At 40.9% G+C, this 21,904-nt stretch overlaps 1 protein-coding gene across 2 annotated transcripts; it reads right to left on the minus strand.

The window, feature by feature from the left end:
• Positions 1 to 2,049: 2,049 nt before the first annotated feature.
• On the minus strand, positions 2,050 to 19,568 carry rspo1 (R-spondin 1). Of its 2 annotated transcripts, XM_028579777.1 has the most exons (6): positions 19,086 to 19,568; positions 13,966 to 14,398; positions 11,750 to 11,944; positions 8,783 to 8,926; positions 7,754 to 7,978; positions 2,050 to 3,739 (listed from the first exon to the last, which is right to left on the minus strand). In XM_028579777.1, the coding sequence occupies exons 2-6, from the start codon at positions 14,060 to 14,062 to the stop codon at positions 3,531 to 3,533; spliced, it is 870 nt and encodes a 289-aa protein (XP_028435578.1). In that variant the 5' UTR covers positions 14,063 to 14,398; positions 19,086 to 19,568; the 3' UTR covers positions 2,050 to 3,530. The 2 variants fall into 2 exon arrangements, with proteins under 2 accessions (XP_028435578.1, XP_028435577.1); XM_028579776.1 differs by lacking the exon at positions 19,086 to 19,568 and having other exon boundaries at positions 13,966 to 14,426.
• Between the last annotated feature and the right edge of the window lie 2,336 nt (positions 19,569 to 21,904).

A 21,904-nucleotide genomic window follows, 5' to 3' on the forward strand; every position in this document is an offset into this window, starting at 1 on the left:
CTGGAAAATGATGTTGCAGCTGAAGTTTATACCTTGCTATCACAGGAAAATTTTTCTTACACTTCTACTATGAAAGCCTTACTTGTACAAACAAAGTATATTCACAAGCATATAAGTTCAGCCTTGGCAACATGCAACAAGGGTGCCCTTTTCTCGTGTGTTTGCAAAAGTTTTTGTGACAGCAATACCTTCAGTTCTGCAATGTTCTCATTTGGTAGACAACAAAAGAGACAATCAAAGGTCCACTCACTATTTTTTGGAGCTTTCAGCTGATAACGATAACACCTGATCCAGCTCCATTCACTGATGAAGATGAAGATGTGAGATGCAGATGAGAACTCTGAAAAAGCTAGCATTTTGTGCTAATCTATGAATGTAAAGACATTTCAGTCCATTTGAGATATCAGGCTCTGATTATGAGTTGTAGTATAGTGGTGGTACCCTTTTGTTTACATTTGGATCAGGAATTGTGCATTTAAGTCAAGCAGACATGGACTAGGTGTTCCCTAGTGACGTGATGCACTCCCTGGGGTCTGGCTTAAAGGCCAAACTAAAGTAATGAAATCATTCAGTGTTAAGGATCTTGGCAAATTGAGGGCACCCATATACTCCAAAGATTTACCATTCATTTCTCCTGGAAAACATGGGGGTGGGGAGCAACAGAGTGAAAAAAGGGAGAGTGGGAGGTGAGGGAGAGCTCCGTCCAATGGAGCCAGCGTAAGAATTTATGGTCAGGAAGAGCGATGAATGTGTAATTTACGGTGCATACTCTACCATTCCCCCTGCCCTCCCTTTTGGTAATGAGAAACGGCTGTTTTGTTGTAGGGCCAAGGCATGGTATACCCCCTCCCTTCTGGCTATGACACACCATTAGTTTTTATTTCTGTCTCTGCTTTTACGACCACTGCCCAGGCGCCAGCATTTGGCTGGTGATCGGGACCATCACACCATCTAAGCTCCTTCACCTCTCAAGATGGTCTCCTGTAGCCTGAGGAAGACCATACCATAACTACTGAGGGCTCTCGACTGGAGATAGATAGCATCATACTCCCAGCAGACTTTTTTTCTCATTCTTTGAGGGTTTGATTGAGATGGTTACTTAGTAGTTCAAAGTAGTATGCAAACTGTAAAAAATCAGTCACAAAATTGTCAAAATAACCCTAACTGATCAAGACTGATCTCCATCGTCATGTGTTTGCATATATATATATATATATATATATATATATATATGAATGATTACAGATCAACAGATTGATAATGAAATTATCCCCATAAAGGAAAATTCCTGTTAAGTGCCACTTGGGGCTTAATTTAATAGTTTGGGCCATTATTCTATTGGTTATGTAATTGTACTAGTGGTTAAATAAATGCTGACATCTGAGAACATCAGCTACAAATGAAATCTGACTGGGCAAAAGCACGAGTGGTCATCTGACAGGCTGTAAACAAGTTTATCGAGATGATCTAAACCACTTTATTTGTAGGTGAAACCGCATGCGGGTGCACCTGAAATGTTGGTAACAACCCCTTATTGCACAAGAATGCTGTGTATGCGCAGACTAGTTGCAGCAGTTTTATTTTATTGCACTTTATTTTAATTTTTACAGTTTTTTAAATCATAAATTGTTTGTTGTGTCCCGTTTGTCCTCGTCCTTGTCCTGTATTGTTATCAACGCTACGTGGTGAAGCCAAAGACAATTTTCTTTTAGAAACAACCAACTATCTCACTAACGTCTACTATTTGCCTTTTGTGTTGTTTTTTTTTCATCCAAAAAGTGTTTGTGTCTTTGTGTGTCTTGCACCATCAGACACACCAACTTTCCAGTTAGATACAATAATCAATAGAAATAATGGGCAAAAATATGCAAATATAACCCTAATTGTAAAACTAAACGATCTAGTGTAAACGTGTCTTACATGAAGACAATGGTATAGATTATGAATTTCATTAGAGAACTTTGGAAGAATAAATGGTGGCTCAATTCCAGACAAAATCATGAAAGTCATGATAAACTGAAATCAAACAAACTAATAGCAAAATCAGTGTATGACTTCATCTGAACTTTATTTAGGCTTTCACAGAATAAGCTTTACATGATGATTCTAATACTTTATATGTTTAATGATAAGCACAGTTTGACATATTCACAATCCATAGTATGAATGAATAATGTAGCGTGTAACTTCTCCTGAAACTAATATCGTGTGTAAAGCAAACAGACCCATGGAAAACATTCTATGAAAAAAAAAAACTGAAACTTTTACTTACGTCTGTTATGTCATGAAGCTTTTGGAGTATAAATGTGTAGAATGCTATGATTGTTCTGAAAGTTGAGCAGTAGGAAACATTATAGTTGTGCAAAATCTTCAGACCCTGTTGCAAACAGACTTGATTACTGAGCAGCTGATGATTTGATGGCTTATATGATAATCAGTGGCTTGTAGTTACTGCATATTTGATATATCACTGTGCATTTACATTTCCTTCCTCTTGTTTTCCAGAACCTATTCCTTCAATCTATGAGACCAATATTAACACACATGTGCAGACGTATACACACATGTACAAACGACAAAGTTCCATTGACAAACAACTTGATCCACACACACACACACACATTTGCATGCACAAAGGCACGCACATGCAATCTTGTACACATGCAAATACTTGTGTTTTTATTCCTCGTTTTCGGCGCAGTTATTTTCTGATACAAACGCCAACATTTAATTCAGAACAAACAACTAGGCTATCAAATGGCAAAATTTTGTGTCAAGACACCGGAGATGGATTTGAGCCAGTAATACTCCATCTTCTCTTAGGCTTGTTATTTTGTTATAGATTCCCTCGTCGGAATAATCTACTGTGTAGAAGACCTTCTGTCCTCAACAACCACAAATGATTTCCAGTGCCTTTCTTTTTTCTTTTTTTTTCATCTCGCAATAGGAAATAAAAGGTACCCAGACTTAATACTATTCATTGTCTTTACATCACGTACAGCGGCTGTTGAGAAAATCCATCTGCCACCTCTCGCAAACATGAAAACAAATGAAGAACAGATTGTGATTAAAATCAGACTGGAACAAAATACATCATAGAACAGAGGAGACGGAAGAGACCCTTCATTCATTATTAGACTTCCAGCTTGAATGCTGCATTTCAAACACAGGAATTTGTTGTTAGTTCAAGAAGTGACATAGGTCGGGTTCATGACTCGAACCGTGACAAACCACAATCTTCAACGTGGCTTTGCAGTCCAACAGTGATCCCTCACGGTGGAATGAAAATCAACAAGTCTTTCTGAACACCGCTAAGACACCAGTATCTTCCAGATATGTGCATCTATTCAAAAAGCTCAGAGAAGCCTTTTGTGTTGCAGCAGTCCTCCAGTTCTCATTGCATCTTCTCCAATGCATAGCAGCATTAATTCCTTCCATTCCTTCATCACTTTGACTTTTGTCTATGGCTGGTGCTGCTGGGTGAGGCATTGTCTGTGTTTCTCTCAGCCCCATCCAGCGGGCGATAGAGTTTAGCTGACAGAGCTGGTTGTGATGCTAGGAGCAGTGGTGGTCCTGCTCTGGCCTTTTCGCCTCTTCCCCCCTCCACCTCCCCCTCCTCCTCCCCCTCCTTTTCCTCCTCCTCCTCTACTGCCATCTTTGCCTTCTCGTGCTCGCCCGTGTGGATTCTCCCTCTCTCTCCTGTTTGTGTCATCTTGTCGGTCTCCCTTACTCTTCTGCTCTGAAATGAGAATGCATTGAAGATATGATTAATAGTTTATACTACTTCTCAAATAAACTACTGTAGGATATCTGTCATCATCTGATGTTGTATGTAGAAGTGCCTCCGCTTGGCTAAACAAAAGTAATAAAAACATGGATTCCTGAGGGATAAGAGTGGATGAAGGGATATGTGTGACTTGTGATTGTGTTGTTTTTAATCCAGGCAAAACCAGTGTAAACCATACACAATTAGTCCAGTAATATTCACAAATGCTAACATAATGCTATGTTTAGCTACGCTGACAGGATTTGTACAGCAGCGACCAGTGTGCCACTAGTGGTCAACAAATAATAATCAAATAGGACAAAGTAATACCTCTAAAAATGTAGTAGCCAAATGTTTTTAGCCATGTTAGTCAGTCGGTCGGTCTACCACTTCAGTCTGAACTGAAATATCTTAACTGTTGGATCAACTGCCATGAACCTTTGCACCGACATTCATGGTCACTGGAGGCTGAATCCTAATCACGTTGGTGATCAACATGTTTAACCTTCTATCTGCTAAACATCACCATGTTAGCACCAATCAGTGGTCTGCAGTGTTTTTTTTACTCCACTATTTAGTATCAGCTGAGCTCGCCTGGAACTTTGACCCAGGTGGTACAAAAGAACTACCAGGTACTATCCACCATTTTGCTAATGGGAAAAAACAAATAAGGTCGAGTCGAGCCTTTCCATGCAGTGCAAACACGCCATTAGTCTTGATTTCTATCCAAACCTCCCCCCCCACCCTCATCTACTCTCTGCTGGTACAAGTGCATTAGGATCCACACCTGTCACACATTTGAGAGTATAATTGCTCTCTAAACACAAACATCCATCACAGAGTGGTTAACGTCCACAGGTAAACCATTCAGGAGAGGAAAAAGCTTAGTTCTGCTGCTGCAGCACATGACATACTGTAGGAGCACTCAGGACAGTCAAGTGACACAATTTTCTGTCACATAAATCACTTTAAAATCACTTCAGGCATAATGAGTTAAACATTGTCAAGGGCCCAATAATGGCCCATAAGGACATGAAGAGCTGTCACAAAGTGGAAATGGACATTGTGTCTAGTGTCAGATGGCTATTATTTAGGCAGCACTCAAAAGTATTCGGTTTTGTATATCTGAGGGAGTGTAGTTGCGCTGGAGGATGTTTGTTATGAATATGTGCGTTGAGAGTCTCTGCACATCCTGGAAACTGAGTGAACACTTGCCAAGGGCTGGACAGTGTTCACTACGCAGTTGACAACAGCAGGGCTTATGGCGCCACCATGTTTGTCTACTGCTGTGCAGTAATAACTGTAGGTCTGTGTTTATTTACCGAGCAGCATTTTTAAACTTGTCGTACAAACAGTTATGATTCTTTGTTTTAAGCGCAAAGTAGAAAAACAAAAAGTCCAAAGGTACAATGTTTCTCAAATTTCACCAAAAACATGTTTCATAGCCAGTTTAAAAAAAAAAATCATTATATGGTGATAGAGTAGATTCTATTTAGTTGAATGTGGACAGACCTAACACAAAAAAACATTTACTCACTGCAGGCCCATGAGTCACAATAACTTATATACTCTCCAGTGGAAACTAGAAGGCTCAGTCCCATACAGTAGTGCACAAACAGGAATAACTCATCCTTTTTAAGAGTCATTAGTGCCAAAATCATCATTTGTTGAGTTGGCTCAAAACGTATAAGAAGATTTTATGTCTGGCATGTTAATCAGTTAAATGTTGTCTTGAATCAAACATATTTCTGAGCTTTAATTACCACATTTCAAACAAACACTTAATATTGAACCGTAATAGTTTCAAATTATATCAATGAGGCACAATGAATGAGAGTGAAGCATGAGTGAAGTAAAGAGTCCTCTCACTCACACACACACACACACACACACACACACACACACACACACACACACACACACACACACACACACACACACACACACACACACACTGCAGTATCTGAGATGATGTGCTTACTGTGTAAGGACTTAATTACTCCTCTAACAAATCACTAATGGAGCCAAGAGAGGGGGACTCCATCAGTTTATGACAGCCCTGATTGTACCTCCTCTCCATCCAAGCTAAACAATTTTGCCTGACAAATGCAATAACACATCCAGAAAATTCTGTTTTCGCGTGAGACCCTTTTGTGGAGCTTCAGGAAAAAGGGGAAAAATGTGCAGCCAAATCAACACAAAGCGTGAGTTCCGCAGACCACTAAATCACTAATGTTATACAAGGTCTGCCCCCTGTGTTTTATATAGCCAGCCTGCCAGTCAACTCCCACAGATGAATCCACAGCTGCACTCTTTTTGCACAGAGTGAGTTTACCCACATGAACTGGTTCACCGGAGTCATGGTACCATCACCCATGAATTACCTCACGGAGGAAAAAATCATTCCTGTGCATTTTGGCAGTAGTATGTGTCTTATTTTCATACTAAAGTATTAAGCTGCAGTATAGAGAAAATACAGGACTAAAAATCTCCTTAACATCATCAGTCGAATATGACTCGTCACATGTCATTTTTGCCTTTCTGAAAAGATCTACCATTGCTCCAAGTTTAGAAATTTGACAATTTACATAGCAGTTTTAAAGGGAAGTTCATAATACTTTACTGGTAATTATTCATCTGAACCCACGGTTGACATTCATTCCAGGATGCGGGCATCAGACAGAGTACATTTGCTTCGCATTTCTCAACTTGTGCTGTCACAGCCTGTCCAATGAAGATCCTGCTCCTCACTGGGCATTTATAAGCCTTGCCAGCCTCCTTTCCCTATAGACTTGACCACAGATCTATATGGGACGATGTCCGATCATGTTCTGTTCTTTAGACCAGAGCCCTATAGGAACTGTTCCAGAGTAGAAGATGGTGCTTGAATATGCAAGCCTCCTACGTGTTTACTCACATAGATCAAGGCATATCATCTGTTACATGTTGCAACATCTGTACAGTTGCCAACACTGTGCAAATATCGTTACACAGTGTGGCTGCTGTGCCTGAAATCTCCTAAGCGTGCCACCGTCCAATAAAGGCCTTAAATACAGCTTGTTAACAATTCTCTCTGTCCTTGTAAATGAGTTTAAGTTTCCAACTTTGGTTAAAATTGGCACACTATGCAACACAGATTGGTGACATTTAGAGACAGAAAAAATGTCTAAGACTTTATTAGAAATAATGATTTTGCAGTACAGGAGAACATACCCTATAGCTTGAATTAACAGTGTGCTCCCTGTTATTTCTGTGTTTCGGAAGGTTTATCATCCCAACACCACTGCGGCTAAATATTGCCTCACTACTAAGGACAAAACGTTTAAAAGCAAACCTTTTTGTTGCACTTTTCAACAACCTCCAGACCAATTGGCCAGATTTGTCATTTATTAGCTGCTCTTGAGGCCAACAGCGACTAATGTAACAAGCTGTTACGAAAGTTGATAATGGCCATAGAGTGGTGAGAATGACTGTTAACCTGCTGGAGAGCAAGCTGCTGTGTGGATGATAAGAGCCCAAGCGAACATGGCATGGCCGTGTAAACCTCACGCTTCAATGGTCCTCAGAACAAATAGCTCTTTCTAGCTCTGATCCTTGTCCAGCTTTGCAGTGCGTAATGCCCGCCCTTCATCTGCTTGGCTCGAAGATGGTGTTTATTGTTTACATGCTGAGAAGTCAAGAGATTCTGTATCCTTCTGTGAGCTCAGCCAAACCAAACCCAATCAACATGCTGCGGGTCACAGACACGCTGGCGGGAATACAGGCCTTTGAATGTTGAGTAATGGTTCCATCAGTCATCATGTTAACTGGTGGAGGCATTTCATGAAGCACATGGACTTTATTGCTCGTTTGTCTGCAAGCTGTACTGTCACAGTACTGTCCCCTGACTTGAACTATTACTTAGTGTACCTTTTAATTTGTCCTTACTACATGTAATTTCCACCTTAGTGTATCTGTTTTCTGCACTATATGTGTATTTGGCTTTACCTTTCCCACAGGGCATCTTGGCCACATTGCACTTCCTCCTCTCGGTCTGTGGAGCGCAGGTCTGTGAGGGTACAAAGGCCGGGGAGGTGTCTGGGCTGTGGACCGGCAGAAGGGGCTCGCGGAGCCGAGACTGTGAACCTTTTTTAAATCCACATGTTTTGTTCTTCTTCATACATGAACCCCATTGGCTCCACTCGCCCAGTTCACACTCTGCAGACCGCTGACCTAAAAAAAAAAAATGGGACTAAGGTAGTGAGTGAATGTTCCACAGCTCCAACATCTCACATTTGTTTCCCAGCTTTCACGTCTGCTTTTTTTTTTTTTACAGCTCAGCAGTTTTAGCTCACAATAATGACCTTAAGTAATTTCCCAATCTGAAAGCAATTTTATCTTTTGGAGTCTTTTTGTACTTGAGGGGGACAGATTTAGAGGGTTGCTGTGAACCTGAAGGCTATTAAGTACTACTACTACTACTACTACTACTACTACTACTACTACTACTACTACTACTAATAATAATAATAATCATAATCATAATCATAAAAAGTATACTGTACTCACAACAGAAGCCATTTTTTAGGGTAATGTTTATAGTCTCGGTGACAGGGCCATTTCAGAACAAGTGTTATTTTTTTCTTTATTTTTACAGGCAAGTCATTAAGAACAGTTCCGTATTTACAATGGCGGCCTGAACATGCTGTTGATGCTGTTGTTAACTAAGTCATGACAGAATAATTTTAACAACCACAAAGAGAAACAAAAAAGAGCTGAAAGGAAAAAGAAAAAAGATCTTGGGATTATTCTCAAGAGTTCACTTTCCCTTTTCCAGGCCTGACTGTTGAACCTAGTTGGCTGCTTAGATGAAGTGATTAAAAAAAAAAAAGATGGAGTCAACATGTGGCTCACACCTATGAGCGTCTTCTGTAAGTGAAAGACACTGAAACAATACTTTCTGTTTCATTACAGGAGCAGAGATGCTATGGCTAAAGTTTTGAAATTAGTAAACAGTTAAGGTCAAAGGTCACTCACCGACACACTCCATGGTCTCATTGGCGGTGCGCTGGCCTGGAGGGCAGCTGACATAACATCGCCCACTGTGTGAATACAAGCCCTCCTTACATTTTGTGCAAAAATTGCGATTGAAACACGCTTCACAATTGTCTATTTTACATTCTGAAAGACAAAAAGAGAGGATCAAATTAAAGGATCAAATCACAAGTCACATTGTGTCTGGTGATGGTGAGAGTTCATTGTATCATCTTCAGATTTTTTTTTTTCCTTTTAAAGAATTTCTGGTGGAAACATAGAAATCTCTACTGTTTTCATGGAATATTCATTGCATTTTTTGCTAAAAAAAAAGCAAATGGTTCTCCAGAGACAGGACAAGAGGAACTGAACTGTATTTCCTCTGAGAGATTTATTAGAGATTAAACAACACAGGGTCTATATAGGGGGAGTAACACTCTTCTCTTACAAACACATGCACCACAGGGCTTGTTTTTTTGGAAAGCGGGTGTGAATGAGTACAGCCAGGAGTGTATCGCTTCAGTGGTTTTTCTCAAGAGTTTTTGCACACCTCAGTTTCAATAAAATCTCGAACTCTCCAGTTAAACAAACAACTTTTGGAAATTTTGATAATTACAAGCACAGGAGGATAAAAGCCAGACATCGTAAAATACTTTGGTCTCATCTTGAAAGGCAAATCCTTGTTCTCATGAAAAACGGTAGAGAGAGATGGAAATCTTGCTGTCAATATTTCTATATAGGAAATGTATTCAGAGCTAGACTTGCTGTATTCATGTGTACTAAACTTACAGTAAGGATGTCTACTCTGCAGCTGGTCTGATGCCAAGGTCAGAAATGATCTAACACTGACTACGTTTACATGCACATAATATTCCGGTTTTTGCCCTTATTTCGAAAAAGATGATATTCTGACTAAGCTGTTGACATGGCTAACGAAAGTGAATATTCCACTTCCTGTTTACATGTAGCCATGCAAAATATAATTTTTTCAAAGTTTTCCAGTGATGGTGGACTTGTTGGACCGTGCTAACACAGCGTCCCTCTTTCATTCCTTCAACCAGCTTCTTGAAAAGGTCGGCGCATATCCGAAAACCTGTTCCAAGTCTTTGATAATGTTTAAAAGTAGCTGTGTTTCTCCTTCTTATCGGGTCTGCAGCCCTGCAAACTGTTGGCTGGTTGGATAGTTTACAGCAACCATAGCAACGCACAGAGATGACCATAAGCCGAAACAGGCAAGAGGGCGTAAACTGCGGTAAAAACCCATGTCCAAAGAATGCCTCTAAAAAACAAATAATACGGGAATATCCCACGTCTTAATCGGAAAATGCTATATTCGGAAAAAGGCCTTTTTCAGAAAGTATAGTACCATCGTCATAGTGTGACAGCTTGAGCACACAATTACAGCTCTAAATCTGAAATATATATATATATATATATATATATATATATTTTTTTTTTTTTTATTAATAAGGGAAATAATTCCACTAATTAACCCTGACAAGGCACACCTGTGAAGTGAAAACCATTTCAGGTGACTACCTCATGAAGCTCATTGAGAGAACACCAAGGGTTTGCAGAGTTATCAAAAAAAGCAAAGGGTGGCTACTTTGAAGAATCTAAAATATAAGACATGTTTTCAGTTATTTCACACTTTTTTGTTAAGTACATAATTCCATATGTGTTCATTCATAGTTTTGATGACTTCAATGAGAATCTACAATGTAAATAGTCATGAAAATAAAGAAACACATTGAATGAGAAGGTGTGTCCAAACTTTTGGCCTGTACTGTATATATAAATATAAATGATTGCATCCCCATAACCAGAGTTAAGTGTTGTATCTGTTTGGGGTTATGTAAACTAACTAAATAATTTAGAACATCTGAAAGGTATTATGTGATGCAGAAATGTCAAGGAAAAACATCTTGTGGCAGAAAATAACAGGCTGGTGGGCATTGTAGATACCAACTAAACACCTACAACTACCTTGAAGCTTTGAAACTTTGATCATTTGAGTTAATTATGAAGTTATAAATGTTTTACTGTACAAAGAATAATCCTTTTAGACCCGCTTACATTCAGTAAGTATCAGGGTGTATCAGAATGAAATGTGTGTAAAAGTGAAAGCATAACAAATATGGATTGAGGCCTGGCATGAACTTCACATATGAGGGCCAAATAAAAAATTAAATCCTCTCAAAAACAGACAAACAACAATGTTTTGGAGATGTTTTTGTTGGGATTTTGTTCCAATCCTGTTTTCTGTCCACACGTAAGGGGAAACAGACTGAGGTGCTGGCACTCCTCGGCTGATAGTACGGGACCAGTGCCACCAGAACCAACTAAGTAAGTTGGTTAAGTACCGTGAGTGTGGCCACCCTTTCACCCACCCACCTAAATGAGCCAAACCTGTCTATAACTATAATGAAGACAAGTTCAATTAAAAAATTCCACTGACTTTTCTCCAGTTCAGCACATACTTTGGTGGCTATTTGAGTGCCCTTTTCCACAGGGATAAGTAGCCATAACAGAAGGATTTCATTAAGTGGCCATTCTTGTTCACCCACAAGCATTGAAAAATAGTAACACAGATTGGTTGAAAAGATGAGGCAGCATGAAATGATTTAGGAGAATAAAGGGTGTCGCAAATGGTAGGATATCTATTTTCTGCATTCATATTTTAGGTCTTTGTTAAACACAAAGTGGAAATATACAAATAAGATACACGTGATGGATGAACTAGCAGGGTATCCCTCTACTCCTCTAAATACCCCCATATTGTACACAAACAGGAGATGATGAGCCAAAGACAAACAGATCGTTTACACTTCTGCAGGCTTGATTTGACATCAGCTGTGTGGATTTTTATGGCGTGGGCTGTTGCCAGTGTGTTAGCTCTAGCCTGCATGTATTTGGAAGTTTCCAGATGTGTATCTGGATCAAAAGTCTAAAAAACAAAGCAAAACTCACGGGTGCATCTGTTGTTGCCCTCTGGGTTCCTCATGCCAAAGTATCCCACAGGGCAGGAGGCGAGGCACACGCCTATCTGACGGATGTCACTGCGCTCCAAGAAGATGAAGAGCTTGGGCTTACATTTAATGCAGCCGTTATACTCCGAGCATCGGTCACAGCCTTTGGGGCAAGATGGTGGCCCCTCAGTACTAACTGTGGAAACAACAAGCACAATTAACAGAGAGAAAGGAACAGTCAGGTTTGAGGTATGCAACAGAACAGCATGGTGTACTATCACATAAATAGATTAATTGTTTCCAGCCAGATATGAATTTTAACAAGGAAATAAAAAGGGCATTTGTTAACATTCTGCCTATGAGAACAACATCGGGGGAACTTTAATATTTTGCTGGCATCTCCAGAGATCCAGCCATAAACCTACCAGCGCTTTATCACTCCAACAAGCAGGGGTTAATGCTCGCAGCTTAATCTAACCGGGGGCCAGGCCAAACATCTTTGTTTGAACAGTTACTGACTGTTTACTTCAAATCGCTTGCCGGAGATCCTTAACAGATTTTCATTTGGAGAAACTAGGGTAATTGGGGCGGACAGCCGACCGAGAGCCAGTCAAAATCAGGCAACTAACATCACACAAGGCTCTCTCAATCTACTGGGTTCAGTGTGAAATGAACTGGGCATCAGAAAAGTGCAATAGTGACAGACATGGCCAACAATCAAATACTGCCAGTGTTTTGTTTTTTATAGTGGTACCAAACAGTATGTATTCCCACTGTCCTAAGTCTGAAAATGCACTACAGATGCATTTACACTTCACACCCTTATAATCCCAGACTCAGACATTAATCAAATTCCCTTATCTTCCAAAAAGGCACAACCGGTCTATCCTCGGTTGCCATACACTAAATAATTTATAGGAAAAGTGTGTCAAAGTGCACCTCCCTTTTTTCTAGGAGCCATTCAGAGACAAAAACACAGTTATCCGAGTGATTTCCATTCCTGTACTGTATCACCTCTGAATATACATAGTCTCACACAACAATCCATCTGCCGTCCTGACTCCCAGAGATAAGTCGGATGGTAAAAGTGTTAAAAGAGTTCTCCCATGAACAGATTACACCAATGCGAGTCACAGTAACCTCAAATGCAGCAATTACAGCCAGGTCTTGTTGTTCACTATCACAAATGGAAAAAACTAATAATAACCCTGGAGAGTGTATGAATCAGAGAGTGTGGTGTTGTGAATTGTGACACGTGGTGGACTGAAGCTGCTCTCCTCTCTGATGGTTTCAGTTTGATCTCTGCATTACACTGCAGTACTTCAGAAAAAGAAATCGGATTGCATTAGGATGCAAAAGCTTCAAATCAGAGGTGTAAAATCGCAGATCCCGTTCATATCTGGAGGGGAGAAGCCTCAACTGACTGTGACGCTGTAGAGGGCGCTCATGTATATAATGAGTGACCCAAATCCTTCTGTCCTCAATACAATAGCACATGACAAACTGCGACAGCATTTAAGGTCATATGAGTGCATATACTGTGAAAGATATACCATTTCTAACACAAACGGCCGTTCTTCCTTTGTGCGATTTTAATAAAACCACATCTGTTACAGTGGCCAGTCATGGTATTATATAAATTCTGGTTCCCAGAGGTTGGGGCGAGCTTGGCATTGGCTGAAAGCTACTTGTGTGTAAAGGAAGAATTATTTCAAAGCTGACAGTAACACCAGCACTGATGCTCTAAGGCCAGAGATATACTGCAAGTCGGCCTGAGTACCATCTTTGAGGTTGCGTGAAGTCAGAAAAATGCTTGCAACAACACTGGCAGCACGGTCCGATTGAGGGCTTAGAACTGTCAGGTACTCGTCCCACAATGTGCCCACATAGCCAGACACAAAAAAGAGTGATGGCTTTGAGGGTGAATCCATCAAAACCCCCTCTATAAACAATCCTAATTCCCATCAAAGTTTTACATAAACTGAGAGAGGCATAATCTTAAAAACAGGAAGAAAGACGAGCCATTCAGGGGAAACACTGAACCTTACATAACCCGTTTAGGAAAAACAAATAAGAATGATGAGAAAATAAACAATATGTTGTCTTTACTTTGCTTGTTAAATGTTTACAAAGCATCCACCACTGTGACTCAGACCACTTAAAAGAAAAAAGGCAGCAGTGCTGAAGAGGAAGGAAAAAAACAAAGTGAGAACTCACCCCGCCTCTGCCTTCTCGCTTTGGAGAGCTTGAGAGCATCACTGTGACCCATGGAGCTGAGGAAGACCATTGCCAGCGCCACCAGTCTCAGCTGCATAGTCCCTGTTGCCTTCGCGGCCACGCAGGGTCCCCCCCTTGCGACCAGATGGATCAGGTAGGGGGGCCCTCCCCCCCCTTCCTCTGTGGGACAGGTGGATCCCTCTGCTGCTGGGACAGATGATCCCTCCTCTCTCCTGTTGTACTGCTCTCTATCTCGGTCTGTCTCTCCCTTTTCCTCCCCTCTGTCTCTCAGTATTGGTCTCTCTAGTGGCTGCTGCGTCCGCGAGTCTGTGTAGTGGAAGGGGATGCCGCGGTAGCAAGTCCAAACAAGCCCGAGGCACAACAAGCCATCACGCTGGTGGTGGTACTGGCAAAGGGAGTAGACAGCGTTGGGCTGTAGGATGGAGGTGGGGGAGGGGGGGGGGGGGGGGGAGGGAGGAGAGAGTGGAGGTTGTGCGGAGGATGAAGAGGAGGAGAGATTGGAGAGGATATTGTCGAACTTCTGGTGGTTCAACCCATGAAGCTTGGGGTGGGCTGGCAGGGAAGCAGGGAACCCGCTGTGTGAGGAGGGTTTGTTGTCAGTGAGTGCCTGAGCTCACAAGCATGCTTCCTATTAACAACAAAGATACGAGCTTGCAGATTGAAAGAAGATGGATGCAGGTTCTCGACTACGTGTGACACACACATCTGCTTGTACCAGGGCCTGCTGCGAGGTAAAAAAAATAAAAGGAGGCAGAGAAGAGAGACAGATGGGGAACAGGTTTGGGGGAAGGGTTGTTACAGGTAACATTAAAGGAATACTTTGGCCTTTTGGGTAATACACTTATTTGTTTTCTTGCTGAGAGTTAGATGAGATGCTCGATACATCGGTCATGCCTGTATGATAAATATAGAGCTACAGCCAGCAGCCCGTTGGCTTAGTTTTGCATAAAGACTGGAAACAGTGGGGAAACAGCTACCAAGGCTCCGTCCAAAAGGTGACAAAATCAGCCTACCGGCACCTCTAAAGCTCACAGATTAACCCACGGTAATATATGAGAGAGGAATAAATGTTCTCATGTAACTCCAAAGCCAATTAGCCTCTTTTTTTTTTCCAAAATGTTAAATTATTGCTTCAATTTGTTTTTCCAATAGTCATAGAATAATATCAGTATTCTATCAACACATTTACATACTCAAACCAGCGACATTCAATTCTAACCCAAGGAAACAAGAATGTATTGTTTGGCAATTAAAGTGCATTAATTCTAGGATATCAGAAATCTCTTTAATCTGAAGAATCTGACAATCATGACTGGCTAATTCAAATGATCATGATCACGATGTCGCGGAAGGCATTTTGAGCTGTATTTGGACTTGGATGATGAATCGAGCATGAAGTCAAATCTTCGAGAAATGCAACACACACTCAGACTGAAGGCCTTTGTCATATTTGGTACTGAGATCTTTTTTTTTTTAGATAGTGTCATACGCTGCCTGTATTTACGGCTCTTGTGTGAAGAGGACACACAGAACATGTTAGGATCTGAGCAATGGGAGGTCCTCCCTCGCAGCTCAATAAAGAAAAATAAGACCATATTTGGCTGTCGAGTTGGTTGTGGCTCTGAATCAAACTAAGGACAATGCCATTTGGTGTGTCTAAACATTCCAGCAGGCAACATTACATTATTTGTTTAAGCATAAATCAAAACGGATGAAATCATTTCCCTTTTAACTGGACTGACCCCAAATATTTTGAGCATCCACAATAGGAGTTATGCTTGACTCCAGAAATACAATTTTATTTCTAACTAATACAGTACAAATAAATACAAAAAAAATCGAGACTGATTTCTAGTCCATGTGATAATGATAAGACACCTTGTCTTGTGAGAAGCTGTACTCAGGAGAAAAAGACAAAAATGTCTTATGTTAAACATGAATGTGACATTACTACATTTCCTGAGCTGAATTGAGTTTAGAGCTGCTTGTAAACGGGGGCATCGGTCGAAGTCTGTTGGTGCTGAACGAGCCACAGAATACAGAATTTCTTAATCCTGAAGAATTCAGAAAAAAAGGAAGTTCCTTTTCTAATCGTTACAATTCCATAGCGTTGCTTTACACCCAACAGAGGACAGGGGTACTGTACTTGTATCCTCTCCTAATTGGGAAACAAGTCAGACTCTCTTCCCCACTAGTATTTATTTCCTAACACTTAACGATTCACAATGTCACTGACGCCTCTCGGCTAAAGTCATATTTACAGGAATGAGCCAAAAGAGTTTCTTCTGCAGCACCTGTTACTTGAGAGAGTGATGATTGTAGAATGGGACATGCTAAGTCTCTGGATCACTCAGTCAGAACATAACCTTTCCAGCACTGAGTAACTCAAGAAATGTGCCAGAGACTCTTTCATAACCCAGTACTCCCACGATTCTTTGCAACTTGCCAGAAGCACACCTCAGCCCATCCGTCTCTGCTCTCACACACCATGGAGAGAAGAGATAGGATTGGGCTGTTAACTTACAGAGAAAACGGATTGTTGTACTCGTCCACTATACAAGGCCCGTTTTTAACAAACAGCCATCTAAGCAGGCAACTGTGGTGCTACTGTGGCACCTGTGTGTTTTGGAAGTTCTCTGTCTCTGCTCCCTCATCCATTAAACTGTGTGCCTTTCCTCACCATCAGCCACATTCAGCTGAGCCCAATGAAACTAAGCCCCGCTCATCAAATAGTCAGGAGATTAAATTGCCTCCTTTTGTAAGTCCAAAGTTTGGTCTATCAATTATTCAAGCACTGAAAAGGAGCTCCCACACAGGGAATTTATTGAACTGGAGAAGGTGCCACAACTCTCAAGCTCAGAGTTACAAATGCAACCTGTCGATGAACTTTCTGCCTGTAACTGAACCTACTGGCTTTTTGAACCATTTTTAAGAGCTAAAAAAAGATTATCAAAACGTATTGTGCCAAAATGCCTCAATCACACACAAATTGAGAATGTAATACCTGCGCTTGCAATGTGCAACAAGAGACACAGAAGGGGGAAAAAGGGATAAAAAGGCACATTTAATAGATTTCATTGTCAGTTCATAAAACACCTTTATCGTCACACAGGAATGACCAAACATTGAACCAACATTTCCCTGTTCCCTGCAACATGTGGCCCCATACTAACCTCAAATCACTCGTTTTCAAAATGACATTTTTTGGGCACCTGCTACATGGACTAAGCGGTAAATTCTGGCTTTTAAATAGGCACTTCTTCTTTTTCCAATGTTGGCTGCCCATGTGTGCAGCAAACAAAGCTACAGGAATTTGTGGTTGATTTCACCCAGGCATAGTGACCATTCATGTTCAATTTATTTTGATATTTTTAAAATCCCTTATTTGTACATCCAAGCCATAAGATCTAGCGGTGCTAGCCAATCCAGCCCACAATGAAAAACAGAAAGGGAAGACGAAATGAAAGAGATGATGCAACAGAACGATGGGAAAATGAGGTGTTGACTGAGGCATCATCCTTATGCACATGCACACGCTCTCAACTCCTTTCAATCTAAATCTGAGGATCAGATATCTTCAACAAGGGGGTCCGAGACCCCTAGGGGGTCCTCAGAGTCACTGCAGGAGGGCCTCTGAATTATTGTTAATTTTAGAAATTTTTTTCAAAAATGAAAATGTCTTAACATGAATCCAACATATTATTAGCAAATATAAATCCCCACCGATGATAGGCTTACTGGCCTATAAGGTAGTCACTAAAATAGCCATCCGCAGATACAGTTAATCCTAAGGATTCACTGTGCCACATGTATGTTTAAGATTAAAAGATGATTTATAAAATCATGCCAACAATTATTATTTTAATAGCTTAGTATTCTATGCAAAAACGGTATTTTATAAAAGCTTTAGGCCGCCCTACATGTATTGTAAGCCCAGTTTAATATGCAACTTATTTTCATACAATATATGTAGTAGGAGATCCCTGCTCTGTCTTTCAGTTAAGGGGTCCTTGGTTTAAAAAAAACATACGTTGAAGACCCCTGCTGTAGATGATTAGTAGCCTGTCCACCTCATCAGTGTGGAGAAACACTTGGCTGCACCACCACCACCCACAGAAGCCCCAAACATTTTGGTAATCACTTCCTCTGCAGCTTAAAGAGTTCAGGCAGTGAGAGGTCAAATGTGCAGCAGTTGCAAAACACTCAACACTCATGCACTCACGCATCGCTGGCCTCTTCCTCCAATCTAACCACCACCAGACTCTCTCTTTTTGGAGTTATAGGACTAAAGCCCTGCACAGCTCCAGCAGTCAGAGGGCTGATCTTGTACAGCTCAGTTGAGTACAGTTCAGCTTTGCCTCTGAGGCTCGCACACCATGCTGCAGTACAGCTGTTTGCATTGCACAGCTCCACAGGGGGATGGAAAATCAAGTGCAGTGCAGATCCCCACCTGTCCGCAGTCCAGCATCTCTGCTGTCACGTCACTGTCCTGTTGTTTTTCTAAATCTCTCCCTGCCTGTCCCTTTGAAGCTGGGGAGGCATGTATAGCTCCAGAGGATGACAAGGAGCTGTGGATATAAGCTGTAGAATGTAATAATCCTAAAGAGTAAACCGACAGCAGGTTAACTCTATCCCACTCTAATGTTCAGTTTAGCCAGTAGAATATAAAATATGACAATGATCAGTATTATCACTCTTATTTGGGTAAATACTGAAAATGTTTTTTGAGGAAAAAGATACAGCACTCGTGACGGATAAAAAATGGTGCACTTGGAGCCTCAAGTTTAAATCTTCCAACAGGGAAAATAGTATTGATTGCAAAATAAAACGAATTAGGGTCGTCACAGGCATACATATAATAAGTGTAATAAAAAATAAGAATAGGCCTATTTATAATAATAACGATAATAATGCTCAATTAACATATTTAAACGAGAACGTTTTCTATTTGTTTAGGGAACCATAAAGTAACTTTTACACAAACAAAATTCTAAATCCGTTACAACAAAGTTTAAACCCAAATTAGGATATGTATTCATAAGAAATCGCGTCGAATCAGTTATTTGAAATGGTAAAATATGAAATAAGAATCAACCCACCTGTAAAGAGGGGTCTCCGAATAATGCTGTTCATTGAGCGGTCGGCACTCAATTTCCTTTTTTATAAGGGAAAATCCGTTACTTGTTTGGTCACAAAGAACTCCTCCTACAGGATACCCCCATGCAACCTTTCTCTGTCATCATTTCAAAAGACACATGATTTCATTTCTTTCACATCTGTCACAATTTCGAGGCAACGTCCTGGCAGGCTGTGTGGAGGATGCACAAGACAGAAAAAGTCTGCAATGGATTAAAAAATAAATTCCTCCAGTTAAAGATGATGTGCATAACAAAATATATATTCCGATGAACTAAGTCACTCAGACTTTTTATTTCGTCTTCTATGACAAGATGCCTGTTTGCACTGAAGCTCCTGCGAGTTGCGCTTTTTTAAATCCACTTTGGAGCGTCGAACAGCATCCAACTCCGACAAGTTACAAAGCCGTGGTATTTGCATCCAAACCCCAACACTGCCAGCGGGCATTACAGGCCCCACCCCTCGAATTCTCACTGAGAAATGAAAAACCTGCGGTGGACTTGTGCAATTGTTGCTGTTAAACAACTAATATTGTGTGCAAAATCACATTTATTCCCTGATTTGGTGCGATTTGATGAAAGATTGTTCTTTCTCTACTGGGCCTTCATCCTGTCAGAGAGAAACCTTAAATATAACACAAATAAGGCCTTAGAATTCCATGATTTCATGCCCCCCTATATACTACAGATGAGCCTCTAAATTCCCTTTAGCACCTGTAAGTTACTTTCATTTCTCAAGTTTTGCCCCATTTTGATTCTGCGTGCAGCTAGAACTTTTTTGACTTCTGATTTAACAACAAAGCAAAAAGTAAAAAAAAAAAAAAAAAAAAAAAAAAAAAAAAAACACTGAAGCTAGTCCCATACTAACTTCATTAAAGGGAAATTTCACCGCTGGAAAGCTGAATATATCTTTAAATTGGGTCACTTATGTAGTAGAAATGTGAAAAGAAAATTGAAATTGGTGCCTTCTAGGCCGAGATAAGCCAGAAAATGTGTTTTTGGCTCATATGGATGAAAGACACCAAATCCCAGAATGCACTTGCTTTGCTGCTGTATGAGGCCCTGATGAGGCCACTCCCAAGCCACACCTGCCCTTTACAGACAGACAGTGAGACGATCAACTCAACAAGTGTGTTTTATTTTCATTTCAACCATACACACGAAAAAACGTTTCACCGTGGCTCAAGTGGTGTTACACATTTAAAAAATGCTTTTTTTGGCCACAGCTGATACATTATCCGGACTTCTTTCAGCGGATTGATTGATAGCTCCAGAGTGAACAGAACTGTGTCCATGGCAACGCTCTGCTATGCATGGCAACGGTGTGTTATCCTTAGCAGCGGTCTGTTGTCAAGAAATAACAGACCGCATTCTACATTAGAATTCAACCAAGCCATGTAATAAAAGAAGGCTAACTCATAGCTACTAGCATTAGCTCTTGGTGGGCTGTGGTATAAACATTGAGTATAAACACAGCCGTACATTTGTGTGGGATGTAGCTAGAATTATCGGCATTTTACAGTTACAAACTCCACCAGCAGTTAGCAGTTAGTTGGATACAAATCACCCCATTTCTGCAACAGGCAGTCCGGGGTAACACAGCCCACCTCCACTAGTAGTCTTACCCGGTGACAGCAGGCTGGATTGTCCACAGCAATATTTCCACAACAACAAAAACACAGCAGTCTCTGAACTCGCGTTGGAAGTTTCGTTGAAGTTGGATGTAGTCCAGTTTGTTTAATGAGCGGACACTTGCAAGCACGATTGGTGAACAGATGGCTGGCTAGCGTTAGCTTTCCACCGGCACACTCGTTCAACGCTCCCCACTGATGAGGTCACTTTACCGGACATAGGAATCGAGCACCACCGCTGGTCTCCGTGCAAGCAAAGCTTGCGTAGTGTGTCGAGTATTGCGTCCGTAATAAAGTGTCCTGCATATTCTCTGATGTGTTCCAATGTATCCCGTTGGTACACGTGTGTGGTAGTTTGAATGCACATAATTGTTGTTCTAAAATTTCCAAGACTGTATGGCTGCAGCCTGGAGCGTCCCATATCATGCCGTCCCGTCTACTTTTCAAAATAAAAGCTCGCGTCCCAAAATTTACGTCGGGATGAACAGTTTCTGCTCCTGCTGAGAAGCTAAGCGAGGATTCAAGATGGCTGACACTCGTTTTTTCCTCGGCAATCTTCGGAAAAAAACGACAGTCCAACCCCCTTTGGGCTATGTGGAAGTGGCTCCTAATACACAATGAATACAGGCTGTAGTCTTTTGCCTCTGGGCAAAAAAGCCTCAGATGACGCAAAAATCGTCATTTTGCGTCATCTGAGGTTTTTTTCCAGACCCTCAATACAGAGATCTCCCCTCTCAGGGGGACATGAGGGAGGGAAGAATGGTCATTCAAAAATACTACCAGGTTTCTACTGATACAAAGCTTAATGCTAATCGGTGAAGTTTCCCTTTTAATACAACCTTTAACAACCCCTAAAAAATGCCTAACCCTGTGCAGAAAAGATGCAGCACAGAAAGTTAATCACAGAAAAAATGAGACAATGAGTTTATTTCATATACACCACAAGTTATTTGGTTATTAGATCAATGATTGATAATTTGTTTATTTATTTTAAGCCTTTAACAGTGATTTTTTTTACTCCCCTTACTTACTGCCCTTCATGTGGGACAGCAACAAAGGATTTTCACTTCTGTCTGTTTAGGGAGAATGTTTGGATGGCACCCCAGGTCTGCTTTAGGGCTTTCAGTTCTCTCTCCACTGTTTTTTTTTTTT

This window comes from Perca flavescens, chromosome 6, assembly GCF_004354835.1.
Source record: "Perca flavescens isolate YP-PL-M2 chromosome 6, PFLA_1.0, whole genome shotgun sequence".
In the NCBI taxonomy this organism is placed as follows: Eukaryota; Metazoa; Chordata; class Actinopteri; order Perciformes; family Percidae; genus Perca; species Perca flavescens.